The 23,131-nt window shown below is 37.2% G+C and overlaps 1 protein-coding gene across 4 annotated transcripts in view; it reads left to right on the top strand.

Annotated features, from left to right (window-relative positions):
• The first annotated feature begins 759 nt into the window (after window positions 1-759).
• Window positions 760-23,131, top strand: part of LOC139959419 (testis-expressed protein 2-like) — a 48,573-nt gene continuing 26,201 nt past the window's right edge. For 3 of the 4 annotated variants that reach the window (XM_071957013.1, XM_071957012.1, XM_071957010.1), the window contains exons 1-4: window positions 791-1,056; window positions 2,116-3,493; window positions 12,502-13,383; window positions 14,830-15,080. In XM_071957013.1, the coding sequence (XP_071813114.1) occupies window positions 2,144-3,493; window positions 12,502-13,383; window positions 14,830-15,080 (2,483 nt within the window). In that variant the 5' untranslated portion in view covers window positions 791-1,056; window positions 2,116-2,143. The other variant, XM_071957011.1, reaches the window with a different exon arrangement.

The raw sequence follows: 23,131 nt of genomic DNA, 5'->3' as shown, positions 1-23,131 counted from the left end.
TTTCCAAAGGGCAGGGGATCACCCCCTCCCCTTAGACCCCTCCCCCATATCACTCTAATGCCACTTTGGCCCCTCCCAAACAAAGGTCCTGGATCCACCAGTGTATATATATATATATATATATATATATATATATATATATATATATATATATATAAATATATATATATATATAAATATATATATATATATATATATATATATATATATATATATATATATATATATATATATATATATATATATATATATATATATATGAACAATTTTATCATTCCACGCAGCGGTAGAAAGCGACCACCGAGGGCACACTCCAATCTCTATTCTTCCTCTAGGCTTGGTCAAGCTTGACGTATTTTTCAACTTATCTTTTAATCGTTAACTCTTTGTTATTGCCATTTTTATTACCTTTGTTTGGGGTTTTGCAACCTAGCAGTGTCTGGTCTGTACTGTGTTGTCTGTGCACGTGCTTTAAAGTTGTAGTGGTTGTCTTATTGTTCATATTGTCTTACCTTTTTATCTGCAAGTTGGATAAAGTAAACTTTACGTACCATAGTCTATGCGGTAAACATACTCCATTATTTTTTAAACGTTGCTGCCCGATCAGCTGATTGTGATATCGAATTCAAACTGCGCTTGCGTGGAAGCTATACCCAAGTATAGGTCACAGATATTAATAATATATTAATTTCTGTAGTGGAAGTAAACAAAAGTGGTAGTACGTATATATTGTGCAATACATAACGGGTTACACGCAATGTAGCGATAATACAATCTTGCTACAGTGAGTTTACGTATTATGTTGAGTCGGCCACTAGCACTGGGCCCGAGATCCTGGTTGATATTGTCGCACTGTTGATATTGTATTACAATTACTACGGAACTGTTTCGCTTTGCCACTGTGTTCTCAATTTCCAAGAAAAGCGTCTAAAATGGTTATGATTCGATCCCCTCCTTCGAGAATGAGCCATGCGGATGGGCGATAACTATAGCTAGCGAAGTTTGGATTTGCAGAACTGTGACCGAAAGTTTCTTTTTCTAGCATCACAATTCACGGTATTATTATTAGTCTAACTGCTACTGATAGGCCAAAGGCCATCAGAGAATACTGAAATTTACAGTTGTAGTACAGCAAAGATTGCCCTGTGTCGCGGTATCCTATCGGTGCATATATATTGGCCACTGCAATAATGACATAGCTTTGCGACAACTGAATCACAGTTTCATGCAATGCCAGTAGCTAACGCAGACTAGCCTAGACCTAAGTTTAGGGAGAAAAGAGTTTTGACATAAGCCTAGCTGTAATAGTACCGGTACATTAGATCTAACGTAAGACTACACACTGTTGTCAACAAGAGACAAATTATGCCAGGGCTTGTTAAACAAATTAGTACTGGCCCTGCCATATTGTAACCTATTGCATATGATAGATTTAAATGAAGAAAAATAGAGATAGTATAGAACATTATTAGGCTAGTAAACATTGACAGCTGAATGTTGTTTCGTAAATCCTACATGTTATTCTTTGTATATTTCACAGAAAAAATTTGACCACCGAGCATAATGTTTGGTATAGTAACTATAGGCTTGGTGGGAGAATTGTTGTGTCCCAGTATCAGAAAGTTCCTCATTTTCCAGGGAAGCTTTGGAGATGAAGGGTCTGTAATGTTGCTATTGTTGCATCCTATATTATGCACCAAGGATCTCATGTGGACTTTAATGTCTGCCTTAATTTCTTTATTTGGTAACAAGAAATAAACACAGATGGAAGGAAATTTAATTGTTACCATTGCCTTTTTATTTATACAATTGGCCTAGCTGTTGACATAATTGTCCCAGGTGCCTTACATGGCTCTCTATGTGTCCGGTCTTGGTCATGTTACATGTAGCAATTATAGTGAACTTGGAGGACACTTAAAACTAAATATCTAGTTAAGCAATATTATGTAGGATAACATTTCCTTTCTCCTTTTGCTTCAACTATCTTTTCATCATGATCATCCACCTTTTAAAGTAATATAGCTTCATAGTTTAGAATACCGTGTCTTGCGAATCTTAAAATGTACAGTGCCATTGATTTGATTTTCTTTCTTTTCTTTTAATAATTATCTACAGAAGACATAGTACTGATTGAGAATCCAAAATGGCAGAAATCAAGAAGAAGCCACCAAGGCCACCTGCACCCAAGATTAAAAAGTCAGGGAAAACTAAGGTACCTTCAAGTTCGTTCACCATGCATTTCAACCCACGACTTGTTGACGATGATGAAGATGATAATGGTAGTGACCCACTGCAAATATCGATAAGCAAGCCGCCGGTGAATTCAAACATTGACTCGAATAAACATCCATCAAGTAATAGCTCAATCACAAGACCCAAATCACTGCCAAGTAAACCAATTAAGAATAGTAACTTTCAAGATCCTGTCACTGCCCAACAAATTACTCCAACCAAAAGCTCTCCTGTCTTGTCATCGCCCCCTCTGTCACCTCCTCAGAGTGCCAACTCTAGGACCTCTATCAGTATGGGCGACGACCCCTTGCACTCCTTTCAGGGGGAACAAGATCCATATGCTGATGCCTTCAAACAGGAAACAACTTCTACTAAAGGGAGAAAGAGCAGAGAAAACTCCATGAGAGTGAAAGAATCAGGCCTGTTGACCGTAGAAAGTGAGATCTTAGCTGGAGATGTAAGCGACCATCACTTCGAAGGGATGTCGAACGACGGGTCTATCGATCCGCTGAACTTTTTGAGCCAGTTAATGGAAAAGGAAGGCTATTCAGAACAGCAGAAACCAGACGAAAAGAGCCGCAAGGGGAGAGACGGCACAGACGGTAAACAAGAAGTAACCAAGGCAAAGAGTAGTAAGGAAGGCTCACTGGATTTGGAGATCGATCCCTATTATTACAACCATCCCACTCCCGATGAGCTGCCAGACGAGCCAGTAGCACCCCAGAGGGAAAAGAATGCCCCCATATCATTCGCAGGACTTTTAGAAAAAGATATCAGCCGTCCTGCGAAGACAGTGTATATTACTGAAGATGAGAACAGTTCATTGTCATCATCGTCAGACAAAGGGGAGATGGTGGAAAAGTCTACCAAAATGAAACCGCCAAAGGAGATGACGACATTTTCCAACGAGAGTAGGAGGATCGAAACTGAGAGTCCATCGCCTAAGGAGACAGATCTCCCCTCTGTTACCCCCTCTAAGACACAGTTGACTCCTCCTCCACCTGTGTTTACTTTGGGGGTCTTAACTATGATCCTTTTCATTTACATGGTTTACCCTCTCCCATCGTACCTGACTGGTCTTATATCCGGTATGGTGATATCGTTTTTCGGTTCACTCGCTGTTATTTGGTTAAACCTTCCAGCTAAATCCAGAAAATTTGATGAAAGTTCTATCGATGATTCAGAACCTCTAGCAGCTCCAGGAGAGAGAATGTCGGCAGAGAAAGTCAAATTAAAAGTGCAAGAGCAAAAAGAGCATTGGGTGAGTACTCAAAATTAGTAAGTCTTACTGTATGTCCAACAAAACAAAAAAATATGAGGAAGCAGTTTTATTCTGAAGTGTGATATCATTCCACAGTTGAGAAACAGTTTCTCTTGAAAGTTTGTTTGTTTGTTGCTCCAAGATTCTTTGCTGTTAAAATACTTTACCTACTGTTAGAAATAACTTGGGTCTGGAAGTGTTACTGAAACCTTTAAACTTCGTTGGCTGGTCTCTAAAAAATGGATACAGCCTATTCCTGTTGCGATGATTCAAATGTATTTATATGTACGATATTTAAGTGAAGACACAGTACAACAGTGCTAGTAAAAACATAACATTAAAAACATCATCAAGTATGGCCCTAAATAGCCTTTTCAAAAGAATTGCCCAACTCCCTGCAACCAGTTTTATTTGTCTGTGTCAAAGTATTCTCTGTAGCTGATTGTGAGGTATGTTAGTCAACAAATTTTACTAGTGAATTTCATGAACACCTGAGGTGCCCGCAAATGACCTTCATAATGCCCAAAAAACTTTGTTCCACAATATGCCTTAAAGTTGTATAATCTATCATTTTTCATGCATAACATCATGGAGATGAATCAGAGAAAGCACTTAAACACTGCTGACCAACATTACAAGCCTCTCGATAACAAAAACTCACTGGCCAAGTGGCCGTCTTGGCCCGATAGTTAATCATTCAAATATTTAAATTTTTGTGCACCTGCAGGCTGCAATTAAATGAAAATTATATATAAAAGTACAGTGCAGTTATATAGTTGAGACTTTGTGGTTACAATTTATCTTTTGATAGCCTAGACTGTTATTTCATATAGGAATTGAACTTGTCCTTGATTGTGTAAAGGGAGTTCCCACCTAAGATTGCAGCTACTTAATTTTTAACCAGTTAGTTTAATATGTAATGTTTATCATACTTCTGTACCGTATACATTTGAAACACCACTGGGTTTGTGCTTCACTGTACTGTAGTCTGTACCTGGGTTAAGTGTGCATTTGGTTAGGTACAGTCTGGCAATAAGTGTGTTCGTAGCCAGTCAAATATTTACAAGGTTTTGATGTTCTTGTTGATATGAAAGTGAAGTGTACGTGTAATCCATCCTGGATACTGTCTGTGACGTACTGTACTTAAACCTTGGATGCATGTTTAAGTACACACGGCTCACAATGAACAACAAAAGTGAAAGCTGTTCAAGATAGTCAGGACTTCACAAATGGCACAAAGCAATTGGCACATAATGGTTCCATATTTGTAGACATACCCCTTGATGACCCAAGTTTCACCTTCATCACTTTGGCAACCGCCCAGTGCGCCCTCTAGAGGGTAGGTGGCTACAGGGAGATGGTAACCCACTACTGCTTCCATTTAACAAACTGTTATATGATAATGGATGCATAGTTGCAAATGGTGTTATGTTCAAAAAATTTCCACTGTTTTTTACACAAATATTGGCTATTTCTATTTGCTTCTGAATGTTTTGGTCACGGTCCAAGTATTTTTTATTCTCCAAATTCTGATTTGAATACCAAAGCTCTATCACATATCCTTAGCCAACTACCGATCCATACCTCAATAATGAACATTATAACAGAGACTATTTAGAGAGATCTGCCCATATCCCCTTACCCTACTTTTAGGTTCACCTTTACAATCTCCTGGCTATAGGAGCACAGACAGAAACTTTTAGGGGAAAAAACAAGCAACAAACAACCTTTCAGCAAGAGGATTTACTTTACTACTGTACACATCCAATACACCATCAAATGTTGCACATTACTAGAGTATTTGTAGGAGAATAGATGCTCCTGAGCCTCTTATACTGGTGGACTTGAACACACTTGGTATTAGTCAGCTTAGTTTGTAGTGGATGTAGATCAAACATAATCTTTTGCAAGGTTCTTTAAGCCAGTTATCAGTGATCATCCATTTATCTGAGAATGTTTCCTATAAAAGGGAAAGTGGTGTTGCTGGAAAGTTGTCAAATATTTTGAAATGATGTAAATAAAGTCAGGAATGGGTCATTGATTCCTAACAGAACTTTGTTAAAATGGGTTGGTGGCAGAATTCATTTGTTACAGTAGTTTAATTTGGTCAGGAATGTGTCTATTGAATGCTTCATAGTGCAACTACTGTACTATACAGTACAGTATGTGACATCACATGTAGATTTGTCATGGTGGATATTGCTTTGGCATGTACATTTTGCAGAAGCTTTAATATCAGCCATTTATTTGGTTGGTGCCGACAAGTGAATTATTGGTGATACCCCCTCCCCCCTCCGGCCCCCCTCCCTTCAGGACTCATGTAACTAACTGTCAGCAGAGCTTAATTTCTCTGTTTTGTTTCTGACTTGTAACTTTGGGTATAGTTGCCAATCAGGTAAATGTGTGTAAAAGTTTAAGGCAAGGAATCGCATATCATGTGTGTGTGTAAGGGTGGCTGTGTGTCTGCATCTCAATACTAAGTACTACCAGTTCTTTTACAAATCTAGCAAATATGGAATGCTGGTCATTTTCCAAGCATTATAATCAAAGTAAATTGCAATATATACAATGCTTGGCAAAGTTGATCAACTTGACTACAAGTGTACATACAATGGGTTGTAAATTTACTGTCTAACTGATGTGGATAAACAATTACTCTTCCTTGAGTACTGACATGTATGTTTGAAGTACTTTAATTTGTTTGGTGCATGGTCATAAATAATTCCATGTCTATCTGTCTGTAGTTCTAGTGTAGAGTGTTTATAGACACATGCATGTACACATTACTCAGTAACATGCATGAACGTACAGAGTAATTTCTGTTACCGTGGTACAGTACAGACAGTGTAAGATCTGTGATATCAACTACTACTGTATACAGGTGATAGACTTGCCAAGTAGACACACGCATGCCAACTGGTTCAAAGTATGCTTCATTGTAAAGCATGACTTAGCAAACAGTTTGTACCATAGAGCGGTAAGCTTGTAGAAAAAATTTAGTTGTCACAACATGACAGAACAACGCACAATGAGATGCTCTGGGTTCAATTATTCTGCACTTATATAATATAATACATTAAATGGTGCAATGAAGCATGAATATTCAGTGTTTTTTTTCCCATTGTAAATTGAGTATAAAAAAAAAACAGACTAGTAAGAGTTGACAAGTTTGTAGTTCGTAAATTATGGGCCTGAAGTTTGTTTACACTGCATGATAGCGCTACAGGTATTAACATGTCTTCTACTTCTATTGTGCTGTACGGTATCCTAGAACAATTTGAATCGTTCATAGAAAACTTCCTGTAAGTGCCATGAATTTGAATGTCAGGTTAAAGGTCATATGAAGTTATCAGTGGTCAAAAGGAAGAATGATTCAAAGCTGCATTTATTGTAGATGCTTGCTCGAGTTCTCCCCAACAATGATCTCACCAACAATGAATTATTCAGTTTGTGCATGGATAGAAGAAGCAGAAGTAGACAAAAAAAGTGTTTTTAGGTCATTTTGAGCTTATTACAGTGAAATATGAAATTGGTTGGAAGGTATGGCTAATTCTCTCAGCTAGTCTCAAAGACCTTACCTATAACTATTGGTTGCTCAGGTCAGAGAGGGTCAAGGGTTATTACCATGTACTGTATGATGGTAGCATTGCCAAGGTTCATATTGTGTACAGGACCTTTGGTTTGGTGCCAATTATTGTAAGTGGAATGTTATCTTTATGTCAAAACATTTCCATAAGAATGGGTCTTGGTAAGATCTTTCCTGCATTAACAAGTTTTAAAGGGATTGTCTGGTGGGTCTGTCTCACTTATAATTGATTCGTAATTTATTGCAAAACATACAACTGTATGCATTCTGCCAGTTACAAAGCTGAAATTTATTTTTTCCTGTGAGAGTATTAAACTGATGCCAACATCATGTCAGAATGGTTAAGCCATAATTTCTTTGAGAAATGTTTCTCAATCACAGCCTTGTAAGCTGCTTTAATTTTCAAGAGGACAGTGTTGTGACAGGCAACAGTACTTATCTTAGAATGGGGTTGTTATAGATCTAACTCTTACACATCCAGACAACATTTGGTTTTTTTCTTCTTGCATTATATGTCAGTACTTAAAGTAGATGATACAAATCTCTTTGCAAAAGTCATTCGAGCCAAAACTACTCTAGACAAACAGTATTGTTGTGGGCCACAACATTACTGATGCCATCAGTAATGTTGTGGGATGCCATCAGTAATGTGGGCCACAAGTCTGATGGTCTACAGTAGAACTTGATGATCATAGGGTACGGTCTCATCAAACCTACTGCACATGATATGTCCAGATGACACAAGTTTAAGTTGAGTCTGTACTGAGATGCAGCACTGTTCTTCCCATAGATAGCAAGCTCATTTCAATTGCTCTTTGAGCAGACTTTACCAGGGATTGTCCAAACCACTTTTATTAAGCGTACATACTAATTCTGAGACAAACTGTAGGAGGAAATACAATAGTTTTGATGGCTCAAAATTGAGCAAATCTCAGCAAGATCAATAAAATCAATCCTTGGCCTTTTGACCTATTTTGTATAGTAATACTGCATGAACAAGGGCATTGTTGTTTCATTGTAGGCCTACAGTAGCTGCTTCACAGTTAATCATTTAATTTCCTGTACTTCATAATACTGTACTTGTGTAGTCCATTTGTGTGCTATTCAGCAGCTTTGACAATTCATAATGAACCGCTGTTTCTGTTAGAACTGTTTATCTGAGAATTTTCTTTTCATTTACTTTCAGTTCTGCATATCAAAAGTAGGTCTGTGTAAATTATATAACTTAAGAATTCTTACTAACTCAATACTCAATAAAGGATGTCATATACAGTACAGGTACTGTAGTTCATTATAAGCTGATTTGGCGTTCGTTTGCAAAATGCAAACGCTGAACTTTGAATATTTTATGTGTACTTGAATATTTCATATAAACTTGAATATTATAACAAAGTATGCCTGTCTTTTGGACAGAAAATATGTTGTTATATCCAGCATCTTGGAACAGGCTCTAAGTATATATATTAGTCATTTGATGTGTGACTGTACATAGTAAGTATTATTACTTAACGGAAGCTGAGGAGTTGAGAAGTGCTTCCAGGTTCATGAACATTATGAGGAAGGCCAATTTCTGGTCAAAGTAGAACACAATAATGCAACTTGGGAACTGTCTTTATAGGTGTGCCTTCCTCTAAGTATCAGAATAGATTGATAGATTTAAATACATCATATTTAAATTATGTTATGTAGCAGGCCATCCAGATCATAGTGAGTGAAATATTCAGACCTAGATTTTCTTTAATAATAATATAATCAAGTTCTCACTTTGTTGGCATTCTCATGAATTACAACACACATCAGTTATTTAATAGTCTTTATGGGAGCAGCTCAAACATATTCGTTGATAGTCTCAAATCAGCGGTAATGAGGACTGAGGAGCCTTATGTTAGGTTCCTGAAATAATGCTAAGTCTAAAGACTGGCGTTGTTAACCAACTTATCGCGGATAATAACTAACTGGAGAAAAATGGAATTTCCTGACTTGCCAACAGTGAAATCCTCTGGCATTTAATCAGTGAAATAGTTCAAATTTGGACCCATTTACAAACAGCTAGAATATCCTCTTCTCTCTTTCCTTTTTTTCCACTTTTTTAAACTCAGTAACTATTTTTAATATCTGCAAATCCAAGGTTATGAGTTACAAAACTTGCAAGCAATGCCATGCATTTTCAGGGTACTCACAATCGTTGAAAATATTTATAACGTTTTGATAAAATTTTACTAAGTACAGTGCCATCTGTCATGCTCACCAAATAACATCATTTAAATAAAAACAATAACTGTTAGCAAACCTGCTTATCCACTAAAGTGCAGGTGTGAGAGAATGTGTGTAAGTAAGTGGGCCTGACATTTCGATCCTAGCAGGATCTTCTTCAGAGGCTGCATGATGAGTAATCCTCTTATATCAATCTCTTTTGTGTTCACCCTGCTCATACAACCTGTCTGTATTCTGTGTTTGTAATTGTCCCTTGTAGTTTCTGTTACTTGTCATTCAGCCTCTGAAGAAGATCCTGCTAGGATCGAAACGTCAGGCCCACCTACTTTTACACAAATGACATCGATACTGTAAGTCAGTTCTAAATCATCAGTATGCTAAGTACTGTATCTGCAGAAAAATCACTAGCTACTTCTCACTTCCCTACCTCTTCACAACAACTGCACTCTCATTTTAGTCTGTCTAGAACCTTCGGTAACATTTTTGCACTATCCTCACTCTCTGCGGCTGGGCCATGTCCAGCTACCACCCTCCTCAGTCTGCCACCCCAGTGTCTTTATTGATAAGGAGCACAGCCTGAATATTACAGTATTATCAGTTCATTTGAAATTTTATTCTCACTTCCCTACTTCCTCACAATAACTGCACTCTCACTGTACCTTGTGTAGAGCACTTGGGTCTGTTCTAGATAGGACTGTCCTCTCCCCCTGACCGGCTGATTCCGGTCTACTGTAGCTACCCCCGCCCACCTCTTTTATCAGTCTCATCACCCAAAGTGTCTCCAAAAGCAGATTCATGAGGTGCTAAAGCGTGAATGTTGCAGTAGTTTCACTAGTATACATGCGTTGTAATTTAAAGTTACTTGTAGGTTGCTATCAAATCATGTATACAGATCATGTATCCAAGATTTGACCTTTGCATATATCACTTACATTTAAACATCCCAGTTAAAGCATTAAAGGAGAGTCCTATGTCTTGCTACACAATATCCATCAGGCCAATTGACAACACGTTACAAGGTCTTGTGTCATAGTCTACACTGACCAGCAACTCTGTGTACACAGTTGGTCAACGTCGTCCAGTACTGTTTGGTCAAATTTAACACAAGTTGCTGTATGTAAACATCTTGTGCCAGCTGGTTTACTTGCTAATTTCCTTTCTGTTGACATTGTCTTTTCCCAATGTTTGTGTTTTGGTCAAACTTTAATTAAATAGGTAATTTGCCATAAGATATTGTACTGTTAGTACAGTACAATTGTGTACAGTGTAGGTAGGCTGTAATGTAAAACCTCAACACAGCTTACAATAGTATGATTGCAATTGCAAGTTACTTTTAAGGACGTAAATACCAAGAGGTTTATATCAGTTAATTACTTTGTCCGAAAACTGATGTTGGTAATGTTTGCTCGCTTGCCATTTGGATTGAGTACGTAGGTTGATGAAAATGTGCCATTCTTTACTGTTTGTGAGATTTCAACACTTGATGTAAAGTACAGTAACATACAGCCTATTAACGGGTGTTTTACATGTGCTTGAGTTTTGGATAATGTATAGATTAATAGGGAACTTTGTAACTGTTTACCTTGCAATTTAAGTTTACTTGGTGACTTTCTCTACATATTAAGTTTACTTGGTGAGCTTTTTACCCGGCTTATCACCCTGCATATTACCCTGCATATTACCCTGCATATTAACTTAGGATAAAAATAGGAGCAAACATAAGTTGTAGCAAAAATTTCTCAAATACTTTTTGGTGTGGTATTAGCTAAATTAGTTGAGCTTTTGTCATGGCAATGTGCCTGTCTGTCTGTCAACATTTGCGGTTTGATCGTTTCTTGTCAAACTTGGTGAGGTAATGACGCATATCAAGAGGTTGATACTCATGCTAGCAAAAAGTAGGTCAAACATCATTTGGGGTCAAAGAGAGGTCAAACAGTGAATTCACGTATTTGCCTCCTCCTCCTTGGGTTAATGTTTGATTTTATCAAACTTGGTCACAGTGTACAGTTAGTGATTGGTCATAAAAGCTGTTCTTAATTTAGATGTCAGAGGTCAGCTGAGATCACATGAGGTCAAAACTTGAATTTACTTGTAATATGGTAAATGGTCATCTCAGGTCATCTGAGTGATATTAACTACTGGCCCAGAAACAGTTACAAAGATGTGGTCAATGTGTGTTTTTGGAGCATCACCAGCTGGGTTTCTTAACTAGGTTGCCTTCTCAACTGGGCCCAATTAGGTTCTCAACTGAGACTCCTCTCAGCTAGTTCCTACTGGGTTCCTGTCATGGTAACTGAACTGAGTTTTTCAACAAGGATTTCTGTCAACACAATGCTTGAGCTGAGTCTGGATGTTAAGTGTAAAGCAGGCTCAAGTGTGCCTCAACAACATGATGCTCAGTTACCACATCTAACAGTAGTTAGCCATCTTGAGATAATGTTTTTATACTGTACTTACACTCCCACACACAACATACAAGTATACCAGCTTCACTACATGAGAAACCAGTAAAAAACAAACAGTTCTTGGAATAAAACATTATTTCTTAATTCTTGGAGTACAACTAACCAGCATGTCACCTACTTACACTCACACTCACAACATACTTGTACATGCCAGCTTCACTACATGAGAAAGCAGTAAAAGATGAGCCCCAAGCCCCAAGTCGATGAAACTGAGCTCCTATAATAAAATCTTTAAATTATAATTATATATAGTAAATCATAGACAATATGGTAAATTCTCTAACTTTGACCAATTGTATTTACACAAAAACTGGCAACCCTGCTGTAGGGCTGTAGTAAACTTCAAACTGGTATCACACTGTGACACCATCGTATTGTTTGCTCTATATTACTGGCTACTGCCACAGTGCCACGGATTTGACTACGCCCCCCCAAGAATTAGCTTCCAGTTTTGAGTTATCACCTACTCAAATCATTTTCTACCCAACGATTCAATATTAGGCTAATCACATGCAGTATTTTGAACATTTTAATACAATTTTAATTGGCTAAAAGCCCGTTCATAAATTTCTTTGCTCTTGTCCATTGTCTAAAATTTCCCAGTCTATTTTCCATTATTCATTTACTTACATATTAAACTATATATGAAAATATATATGAAAAAAGTACATAAAAAAGCCCAATTTTTGTAAGTTTTCCATTTTCACTCACTAAATATAAATATATGTCTCCTCGCTTTCCAGGTATGGATGAATGAATTAGAGAAGGAGTACGATCAGGATACATATCACATATCTCAAACGCAGTCCGTTCTCCTGAGACTGGAGGGCCACATCCTTAGATTATCGACTCCTCGTCGTAACATCCCAAAAAGAACTATGTGGGACGAGGAAATGCCCAAACCTGAATTTGTTTACCAGAGGATATTTGACATGAGAGGTGCTGAAGTCAACCTCAGGCCCGAAGGTCTGGTCCAGAAGAGGTTGTGGAGCAAGAAATATCCAATTTTCATCAACTTGCCCACAAAAGGAAAAAGCCGCACCAAGAGAGACGTGCAGACAGCTTTCAACGACGAAACCTTCACTGACTGCGGCGACTTTGAGGTCATCAAGGACGGTGAGTGCGAAGATCAACAGCTAATTCTCTTTGCCAGGACCGGCCGGGAAAAGGAGGAGTGGTTTTGGAGATTCGAAGTCGCCGTCAAACATGACAAAGTCAGAGGGAGGAAACCGATCCCGACTCTGTATAAGAAGGTCAGTCTGAACAATAACGAATACAGGAACGAGAAGGGAGAACTGCATCACGTGAAGAGTGACACGTACAATCCTCTGGCCAAGAAAGGTATGGTGGATTTCTATAAATTTATCGCCAAAGTACTGCCGCGGAACAAAGATCTGAAGGAAGTCTCGATCGCACCTGTCAATGTGAAAGCCAGTGGCGTGACCTATGCAAGTCCTACCCCGAAGGAGAAGAAGAGTTCTCTGGAAGCCGTCGGTGTGACCCTGGATACCCCCTTAGCGTGGGCCAACGCCCTCATTGGAAGAATCTTTTGGGATTTCTTGAGAGAAGAGTATTGGGCTGGAGTTGTACAGACCAAACTACAGAAGAAACTTGATAAGTTGAGGGTAAGCATCAAATCCCAAAAGAGCCGAGACATAGTTTTTTCATTTCAAACAATGGGAGTTCTGTCATTCTTAAAGAATATTGTAGTAAGTCAGGACTTGATGTACATACACAACTTTTTCAAAACAAAATGACTCACAAAATTTTCATCTCAGAGACCGTTCACAAATATTTTCACATAAAATATAAATTTGATGTAAACAGCTGGGGTTTGGTTGTCGGATGAGAACTTGGTTCCCTGTCTCGGAGGATGGGAAGACCGTTGAAAAGTTGACCCTGCAGTCGTCATAGCGATCGAAGGGTAGTGTGGAAGGCTGTAATATTCTGGGATTCGAGATGTATACTATATTATACTGCATTTATGACTTATAATAGCAAGAAAAGGGAATCTTAATAACTCCTTCTGTAGTCAACAAGTTTCACTATTAAAGATACAATCATACTTTATCAAAGCAAATCTAACAAAATCTATAAAAAAAATAAATAAAAAAATAAATAAATAAAAAAAATAATATAAAAAAATAAAAATAAAATAAAAACTTTATCAAAGCTCTTCTTAGTAGTTAAAATGAATCTGCAGTGTACGTTGCAAGGAACCAGTTTTAGGTCATTTACGCATCAGGTTGTGCTAATTGTGTCTTCTTTTCTGCTTGCCATGCAACCATATAGAAAGTGAAAGAAGCATTTCAGCCTGTTATTTATCAAAATAGACAAAGGAAACAATATGAAATAAACAATCAATTGTTGTAGTCTCTTTCCTACAGTAGGAAACTCAAAAAAGTTTCCAAAATGAGTTCACCTATATTGATTGACTGTATCAGGCGAGATTTTGCTGGAGATGGTGGTTATATCTCTAGGACCTCTGTTAAGGCTAAGAGTGTATTTAAAACACCATGGTCATATCCTTGTTGATCAAAAACCTTCAGTAGTCCAAAGGTCAAGTTTTCTCTTTCGGTTGACGGGAGTCAGCAACAGTATGCATGTCTTATTTTAAAGAAGAAATAACAGAGAAACAAATTTTCATGATAAACTGTAGTTTTGATGATTAAAAAAAAAAAAAAATGATGATAAAAATAGTTTGATGATAAAGAATATTTTTTATGATAAAAAAATAGTTTGATGATAAAAAAATTTCTTGGCAAAATTATCATGATAAAAAATAGTTTTGATGTTAAAAAATAGTTTTGATGATTAATAATAGTTTTGATGATAACAAATAGTTTTGACTAGAATTTGATTGAAACCACACTGTGCCTGATTTTAAGCATAAAGGGAATTTTATTCACAGTATGAGCTGCCCATCCCTTAGTTGTTGGCTATTCCTGGTGTTGGAAGTCAGGTCTCTACAACCAGAAAGGGGAAATGAATCAAATTAGCTTCCCTCCATTTTGTAATTGAACATTATCACTTGACTTAAAATGTGTTTCATTAACTCATTATGCCACCAGATTCCTAAATTTATCGAAGGTTTGAACATCACAGACACAGACCTTGGTGTGAACTCTCCGATTGTCAGGAGGGCCTCACCACCTAGAATAGACCATCGAGGCATCTGGGTGTACTTGGACATTGCCTATGCTGGTTCTTGCTGCATAACGCTCACCACCAAATTCAACCCCTGGAAATTAGGCAAACGTGAGCCAAGTGAAAGAGAAATGGACGAGATAGCACCGGATCCCAAAAATCCACTAAAGAAAAGGTAAGACGATATGACAAACTACTTATTGCCACTAATTAATTAAGCTACTAATTAATGGTTACTCCCTGTTGGCACTAAATGTGAACATTTTGTTCTTGACAAGGGGGGGGGGGTTGGTAAAGTTTTTGTTTATGTTTCTGTATAGTATGACAAGGGTAATATATTTTTGTGTATCGTGAGGTTTTGATGTTCTGTTAATTTATTTGCTGTTACTAATAATTTTTAAATTATTTTGTGGATTGCTGAGACTTGTCAAAGACTTGCCCTTTCGTATTTACTGTTGGTCATAAATTTGAAACTGTGCCGCCAAATTTATTCATCACATTCCAATTCCTTCCTTCTCCTTTTCAAAGTTGTAGCTAATTTATTCCTGGACATAAGGGAGGCAACAGTTTCATCCAATTATCGCAGTTAGACTTCATTGTATTGCATGTTTCCTTTAGAGAGTGCATTTCAATGAAATTAAATGCAATCACTATGCATATCCTTCACAAGGAAGAACATCTCCTAAGGATATTGCCCAGCTCGAGGGTGTTGATAAATGGGTGACAGTTTTTTATGATGTATCAATATTTTACCTACAGCACTGCTAAAGTTACCTTGAACTACAATTGTGCAACTTTTCCAATTATTGAGTCATTGGGCACCGCCAGTACACTTTTTGCATTTCCATTAAGCCACCTGGATTTATAGTCCAACTGTCGCACTGGGAATAGTAGTTCCTCTTTCATTTCGTTTGAAGCGCAAGATACAAAAGTTATCGGTAGTATGGGATGCGTTAGTGTTCAATACTGAGCTGAAAGCAAACAATGGAGAATATTAATCAAAATCAGTTACCGTGACGATACCTTTAGAAACAATACTAGTGATAAATGCATTCTGTAATTGAACTTCTTTAAAATTGATTTTTTTTTTGTTTTTTTTTTGTTGCTTCTACTGTACTGGTGCCACTTACCATCCAACAAGATCTTTAGTTTATAAATTTCAAAAGAACATCAGATGAGGGAAATATGTGAAGGCCTAGTTCCAGTTTCAGGAGTAATTTAATATTCCATGTCTGGTATTTATTTATATATATATTATATATTTATTATTTTTGTATTGTGTGATGGCATGGCCCAACCTAAGTTTATCAGTAAACATTCAATGCCAGTCTTATTAAAAACTATACCTTTAAGCTATAAGCAGGTAGACAGTTGTAGGAGTTTACTATCGATCCTGGTGATTGAACCCTGGATATAAGTTAATAATGTATCATCGCAGAGGCTGAACTGGCCAGTATTTTCAGACAGCTCCAAAGAAACAATTCGTTTGAAGATGATGCAAAACCTACCTGATTGGATGCGTGTCCCAGAGGGGACTATATTGTAAAATAATTAGGTTTTGTTTGCGTCTCCTTTAGTGTATGATTGGAAGATAGATGCCTTCAGCAATCTAGACATGAATATTGTCTTTGGATGGTGTTTATCAAAATGTTTGCAACCATCATGTTGAATTGAAAACAAAGGCGTAGAGAAAATTGTGGCTAGTTGTGTAGCGTTTTAAATAATGGTAGACTGATTTCTCATATTTAAAGTTACTAGAGTTCAACCATAGTCTACTTAAAGGGATGTTCAGGTTGCAAGAATTCATTCCTTAACAAGCTTGTTGGCAACATCCTGCATGTTGTGGTCAAAACCTACATGCTACTGTAGTAGCACTTTGTATTATTATGGAGATAATATTCGTTTTCAAAATTTGGTGAAAGATTATGAATGCATCTGGCAACAGAAGAGCTTAAAGGCATAGAAGACTCGCCGCAAACCGCGTGCCGCGCTCTGAAAAAGTTAACTTTCCGTTGCTTGCAAGTGCAGTTTTCTTCTTGTCGCTACAAAATGCAGACAGTAATGAAACGTGATACCTTGTTATCTTTTATCTAGACCTGAGATGTCCATCACTGCTTTGTACACTGTTTTGTGGGTATTGACCGGAGCTGTATGTATTGACTGTACACTAGAGTGTCTAATTACCGACGGTAGCAAGCTTTGTGTGTATTTTCTGGGATCGATGGTGGTGTCTAACACTTCTGTTACACCTCATGAAACTAGGTCAGATTACCGGCATGAGACATTTCTTTATGAGCGAGTCTTCACACCCTTTCATAACTGTCATCAATGGCAATTGAACTGAAAAAGATATAATTTTGTTGTCTAAATAATAAGGTATGAATAATTTTTCCACTGTTCAAGAGACTTGTTTTACTTTCACAAACAAGAAGTGATTTAACATTTGACAGCTAAGAAAACATATCACATTTCAATTTTGTAAACTCCAAAACGACATTTTGATAGGAAAATGAAAGCTTTTAAAGGTCATCTTCCATGACAACATCACAAAGCACCTACTATGATCCACCATCTAATGTAACAAATTTCTTTTTTTCTGGAAAAAAAATAGTTAACATTCAAACTACTATATCTAGCATTTGATCGAAACAAGATATTAATATTTTTTGACGTCGGTAGACATTTTTTGCCTCCCATATTAGACCGTGGGGCATAAGGCAAAAATCCCTTTAGTTTTTGAGTTCCGTAGTCCACCTCTGGGTAATAATTTCTTAATAAAAGTGATGCTTAGAACACCCTAAAATAAAAATCACTTTGTTCCACCAAAATTTTGCGGACGTTAAGGAGAAAATGGCGGTAAAAGAATACTGGAAATAAAGGGCGCCCTCTATTTTTTCAAACTGGCCTTAACACCTCTACATTTAAATGGAATTGACCTAACTCTTTTAGAAATGTCTAGATCTATTAGAAAGTAACATAATAAATGTCAATAACAGGTTTGGGGTTATAACCACACATATATTCAGTTTGTCCATACACACTCATAGTATAAAAGCAAGCTTACACATAATGTTGATTCGAGGATTGACATAACTTAATGTGTGAACATGAAATGCAATGTTAATGTTACCTTAAATATGCCAGTAGTTATGCCAGTGGTGCACCTTTAATAACTATTCCTTCATTTTCTCACAGCATGTGCTATATGGAGAATGAGATTGAAGATCAACGACACAGACATTGTCAATGTGACAATTGTTAAGCTTAAATGTTCACTCTGAAAAGGGTATTTACAACAAATTTATGTGATGTTATAGTTTAGAAACATTGCAATTGGTACCATGAACATTTTCTGGGGGTACAATTATCCTGAACTCATCCCTTCAAAATTTGTTTGCATAAATAATGATACTACTGAGTTAAACTTTCTGCTACCTTCTTCTGCCTTCTGCTACCTTCATTTCTTGAATTGACTACAACATAAAAGTAATTATAATATGGCATTGCAATATTTTTTAATTGACCAGAGACACAAAATTCTGATGGGGAAGCCCCCTCCCCTCCCCTCCAGTGCCAGTACCCCATGGCTTTGCCAATTCTTGATTCTAACTTCATGCTACAAAATACGAACACATGAGAGCTCTCAAACTTAACATATAAATGGCTAGATTTGCAGAAAGTCTGCCTGGGCACAGCTTACACAGTCAAACATTATCATGGCTGTTCCAAGACTAAAAACTAGTTATTCCATCTGATCATCTTTGTCTGTGTCCAAGTCTTCTTCAATCTCAAGTATCATCTGACTGATGTTTTCACACCCCTTGCATTGGCATAAATCTGTGCATGGAAGGCCGAAGGATACACAGCAACTGTCTCCTGCATTTGGTAGTTGGCACTTGTTTTTCTTACATGAGCAGTTCCCAAGTTCAATTATGCTTTCAGGAGCAGGTGGGAGGCTCATCCAATGAATGGCAAGGTGTCCATCATCAAATATCCATCCATGTTCACTAGGAGATGGTAAATCTTGATTCTTCATTAAGCTTAGTTTACAAATTCTTGCCTGGAAGTTGGCACGAAGGATGTGTTGACGAAGGGCATCATTATTTGGAGGCATTGTACTCTCCATCCTGTTGGCTTTCTTAAACATATCAAACCGCACGTCGTTGACTGAAGTTGCATCCATTTGACCATACAGCTTGTAGACGAATTTTTCAACGGCAAGGAAATTGACTTCATCAACTGTAAAGGAGTCACCCAACATCTTTAGTGACTTTGCAGATTCTGCATCACCTTGTATGTGTCTCAAGGCTTTCACTTTTCCCTTCAAGAAAAAGGCACTTACTGAATCACATCTTGGCTTTCTTAACCATTTAATTCTGGTTGCATTCGTAAATCTCTGATAGCATTTCCTGTGGAACTGGAAGTGCAGGTAGGAAGGCTGACTGTAGATCACAATTTTGAAAATGTAAAAACTTAATGGCAGTTTTTCCATTTTCAGTGTGAGGATGATCCTTCCAGATATCCATGCATTTTAGGAAAGGATCCCAAGTCTTGGTAGTGAACTTCTTGTAAATGTCACTGAATCTACATTGGATGGTGTATGACACATGGTTCTTCACCCCTATCATGATCAGTTGAGGTTGGTTCGGTCATAGTTGAAAGACCTACAAGGGAATGTAGCAATAAGGGAAATAAGCAATAGTTTAATTACTTTGCTGTAGAAAAATGAGTCAACTATTTAAGGTTTGCAAAAATAACAGAGTTTGGTCTACGTAACTCGGTAACTGTCTTGATTTGTCAGCCTTGTCAGGCATAGCAAAATTGATTTGATGTGGTTAGGTAAATTTCCAATATAGGTCCTGGAAATGAAAACACGTTTTACTGAATACAATGGGTTGATTATTGACAAAGCTTCTCGATAGAGGTAGTGTGACTTTGATAGTTTCCAATCCAAACTATGTCTTATATGCGACCAGGTTATTGCATCTCAATTGTCAAACCATAAAAGCTGTCTACTTTTCAATAGTCCTTAAATGTAAAGCAATGTCATACCGCCTTAGACATGTTGTCACAAATCAGTCTATATTTATTCCAACAGTGTACACAATTGGAAAACGAGACTGCTCAAACAGTAGCCCACAGTCATTACTATTACTGAACGATATAGTAAAAACAAGACATCAGTTTTATCCTAGTGCAATTCAGTTTAATACACATGGGACAAGTACTTCTATTCCTTCTTTTGACTACTGGTCAATGCTAGTTGTAGACGGCCTAGGCCTAGCTTAAATTACATGTAGGGGAGGGCCTCGGTGTGATTAGCTTATTAAGCTAACCGAATTTCACCCTCATGCCAAAAGTTAAATAACAAAACAAATAAACAAATTGATGTTATCTAGTTGTAAATATACATATAGTATACACATAGATTACGATACGAAAGCATGTGACTTTACCTACGTACTCTAGCAGCCTCAGCGAATAGTCACCATGTTAATGATTAACGTTAGTCTATCACTCAATTTGTCCTAATGTCATTTTCAATCTTCTTTTAGTTGACGGACTATAATATAGACATAAAAATGTAAATTTACTACCCACAAAGCTCAAGAGTATGAAAAAGTTAGGCAAATACTGAGTAAAAATGTCAGTAAACACGGGCAAATCGTACACTAATGACTCAACATTTAAGATTGAACCGTTTTCGCGAAACTAGCTGTTCCAGTGTCCATCCTATGAATACTTGCCAAACGTGATTCGGCTGTGTAAATACGAATTTCGAATGATGATTTCAACTTTATTTCATATGAAAAGAACCTGAAAAGTACTCACCATTGGGTAAATAGGTATGTTATTTTCAGGTCATATCGGTACATCTATCAAATTTGAAAAACTTGGACGAACGAACTTGTTTTCGTACGCAAAATATGGACGTTTCAACATAACTATGTGATAGCCATGCTGATTTGTGTGTGCTTATTGTCATGTGATTGTCATTTGGCAGTAATGCTGCTTTGCGATTGGTGTATACGGACTTAATCCTACCTTTCAAAGAGAGAGTTTCCAAGTGCTTTCGTGCAAAAAATAGTAACAAGTTTACCGAATAACTAAAAAACGTGCGCAAATTTTTGGTGGAACAAAGCGGATTTACGAATAATATAATTTTTGTGAATTTTTGAGAGTTATTTTGAGTTGCCCCTCCGACTGGACTACGGAACTGCAAGAAAAACGGCTTTGCCCCACGGTCTATATTCACTTTGTCTTCCACCAGGATTTCTCATTAATATAGTTTCGATATGTGTTGCCTCCAGACTGAGCTTGCTATAACTGCTTCGTTTAAAAAAACAATTCCGCAAATAATACTTTGCTTCATTCTCTGCCGAAACACTTAGGAATGGTAGAAAAGACAGATAAATAATCTCATCAACGTCAAATTGCTTTTGAGTATGGCGGTAAAACTGTGTGTTGAAAGTTGCATAAAATAACATATTTGGGACTATAAAGAGATGTTCTTTCATGCTTTTGTCTTTAATTTAGAGGATGTATGAAATAAGTGAAAAGATGCTCGTCAGATTGTTAACTTTGTTTAAAGGCATTGAAGACTCGCCCCAAACCGCGTGCGGCCATCTGAAAAAGTTAACTTTCTGTTGCTTGCAAGTGACGTTTTGTTCGTGTCGCTACAAAATGCAGACAGTAATGTAACGTGATACCTTAATTGTTATCTTTAGAGATGTCCAACGCTGTATCGTTTGTAGATTGTGCTGTGTGTATTGACCGTAGATGTATGTACTGACTGTACACTAGTGTCTAGTTACCGACGGTAGCAAGCTGTGTGTGTATTTTCTGGGATCGATGGTAGTGTTACATACTTCTGTTACACCTCATTCGAAACTAGGTCAAATTACCGGCATTAGACGTTTCTTTTTGCGCGAGTCTTCACACCCTTTAAATGAGAAAAAGGAAACATCATCGAAAGACAAGAATTAGCAAAAATAATTTCCATATTTTGTTGGTCAGATATTTCAAGCTACAGCATACCACACCCTTGGTACTGCTTTAAATTTGCCACCCATCTGTTTGATTTCGTTTAGGTTTCGGTTTAATGTATATATGTAGTGTGTACCCTATAATAGTTCATTGTTATAATGTCTATCATTGTAAGGACTACACTTCTTTAAAGTGTAATGCTAGCTAAAAGCTAGGCTCATCTTCTTTATGCTAACTTTAGATAAGGTCTCAAGGAGACAGTGATTTATTCAATGTCTTAATCAGGAGGTATATTAGGCTTAAAGGGAGTTGACAGGCTTCGACAGTCTGTGATTTGTGTAAGCCCCGATAAAGTATGTCTACCGTAGGTACGTATGTACCAACAGAAATAAAAGCACAGCAGTCAATCCTGCTGTGTTTATCCCACAAATGCGCCTAAAATTATGTAAATTATCCCAAAACTGCAACCAAAGAGTGTCATGTTTCTAATCTCCAACTTGGCAGTTATATACCTTGCCACAGATACTTATCATCCATACAAGAGAAGAAGTGTCCCTGAGTTAATGTGTTTGACCTTTAGATTTCTAGTTAGTGTCACTGTAAGCAACAACATCACATACTGTATATCTTCTGTAATAAGGGCTGTATTCAGAGATGAACTATTTCAAAAGAAAATATATACACAGGTTTCGAACCTCAGGACATTCAATCAGCGTCCATAGCCCAGTGGTTAGGGTGTCAGCGTACAGAGCGGGAGGCCCGGGTTCGAATCCTGGTGGATGCTGGCAGTTTTTTCACTGTTCTTGATTTTCCAACTCATTACGATTTTCAATTATATATAATATACAGTACATACATTTAGATGAAACTTATGTTGTTGGGTAAAGGCTGTATTCAGAGAGGAACTATTTCAAAAGAAAAATAAATTGTCTGGGGCAGTCAGGTTGTGAATTTCTATCAAACCTTCCACTTTCTCTTTAAGACACTAACAGCATAAATCGCTCAATACACTGAGTTATACCATTGATACAATCTCACTTTTCCTTTGGAACTGAACTGGCTTTGAAAATTCTCATGGTATTTAGAATTACTTTTTTATCATCAGACACAAGAACACTAAAAGTAAGGCATCTCATGTGTAATTTATCCCAGTTGTTGTGGTACAATTCAGTATATACATGTCTGGTATGTTATTTATTGCAGATGAATTGTCTGATTTATTATGTGGCTGAATAAGTG

The sequence above is a fragment of the Apostichopus japonicus genome, chromosome 19 (genome assembly GCF_037975245.1).
Source record: "Apostichopus japonicus isolate 1M-3 chromosome 19, ASM3797524v1, whole genome shotgun sequence".
NCBI lineage: Eukaryota > Metazoa > Echinodermata > Holothuroidea > Aspidochirotida > Stichopodidae > Apostichopus > Apostichopus japonicus.
The sequence above is the reverse complement of the archived record's forward strand: the minus strand, read 5'-3'. Positions and strand labels throughout refer to the sequence as shown.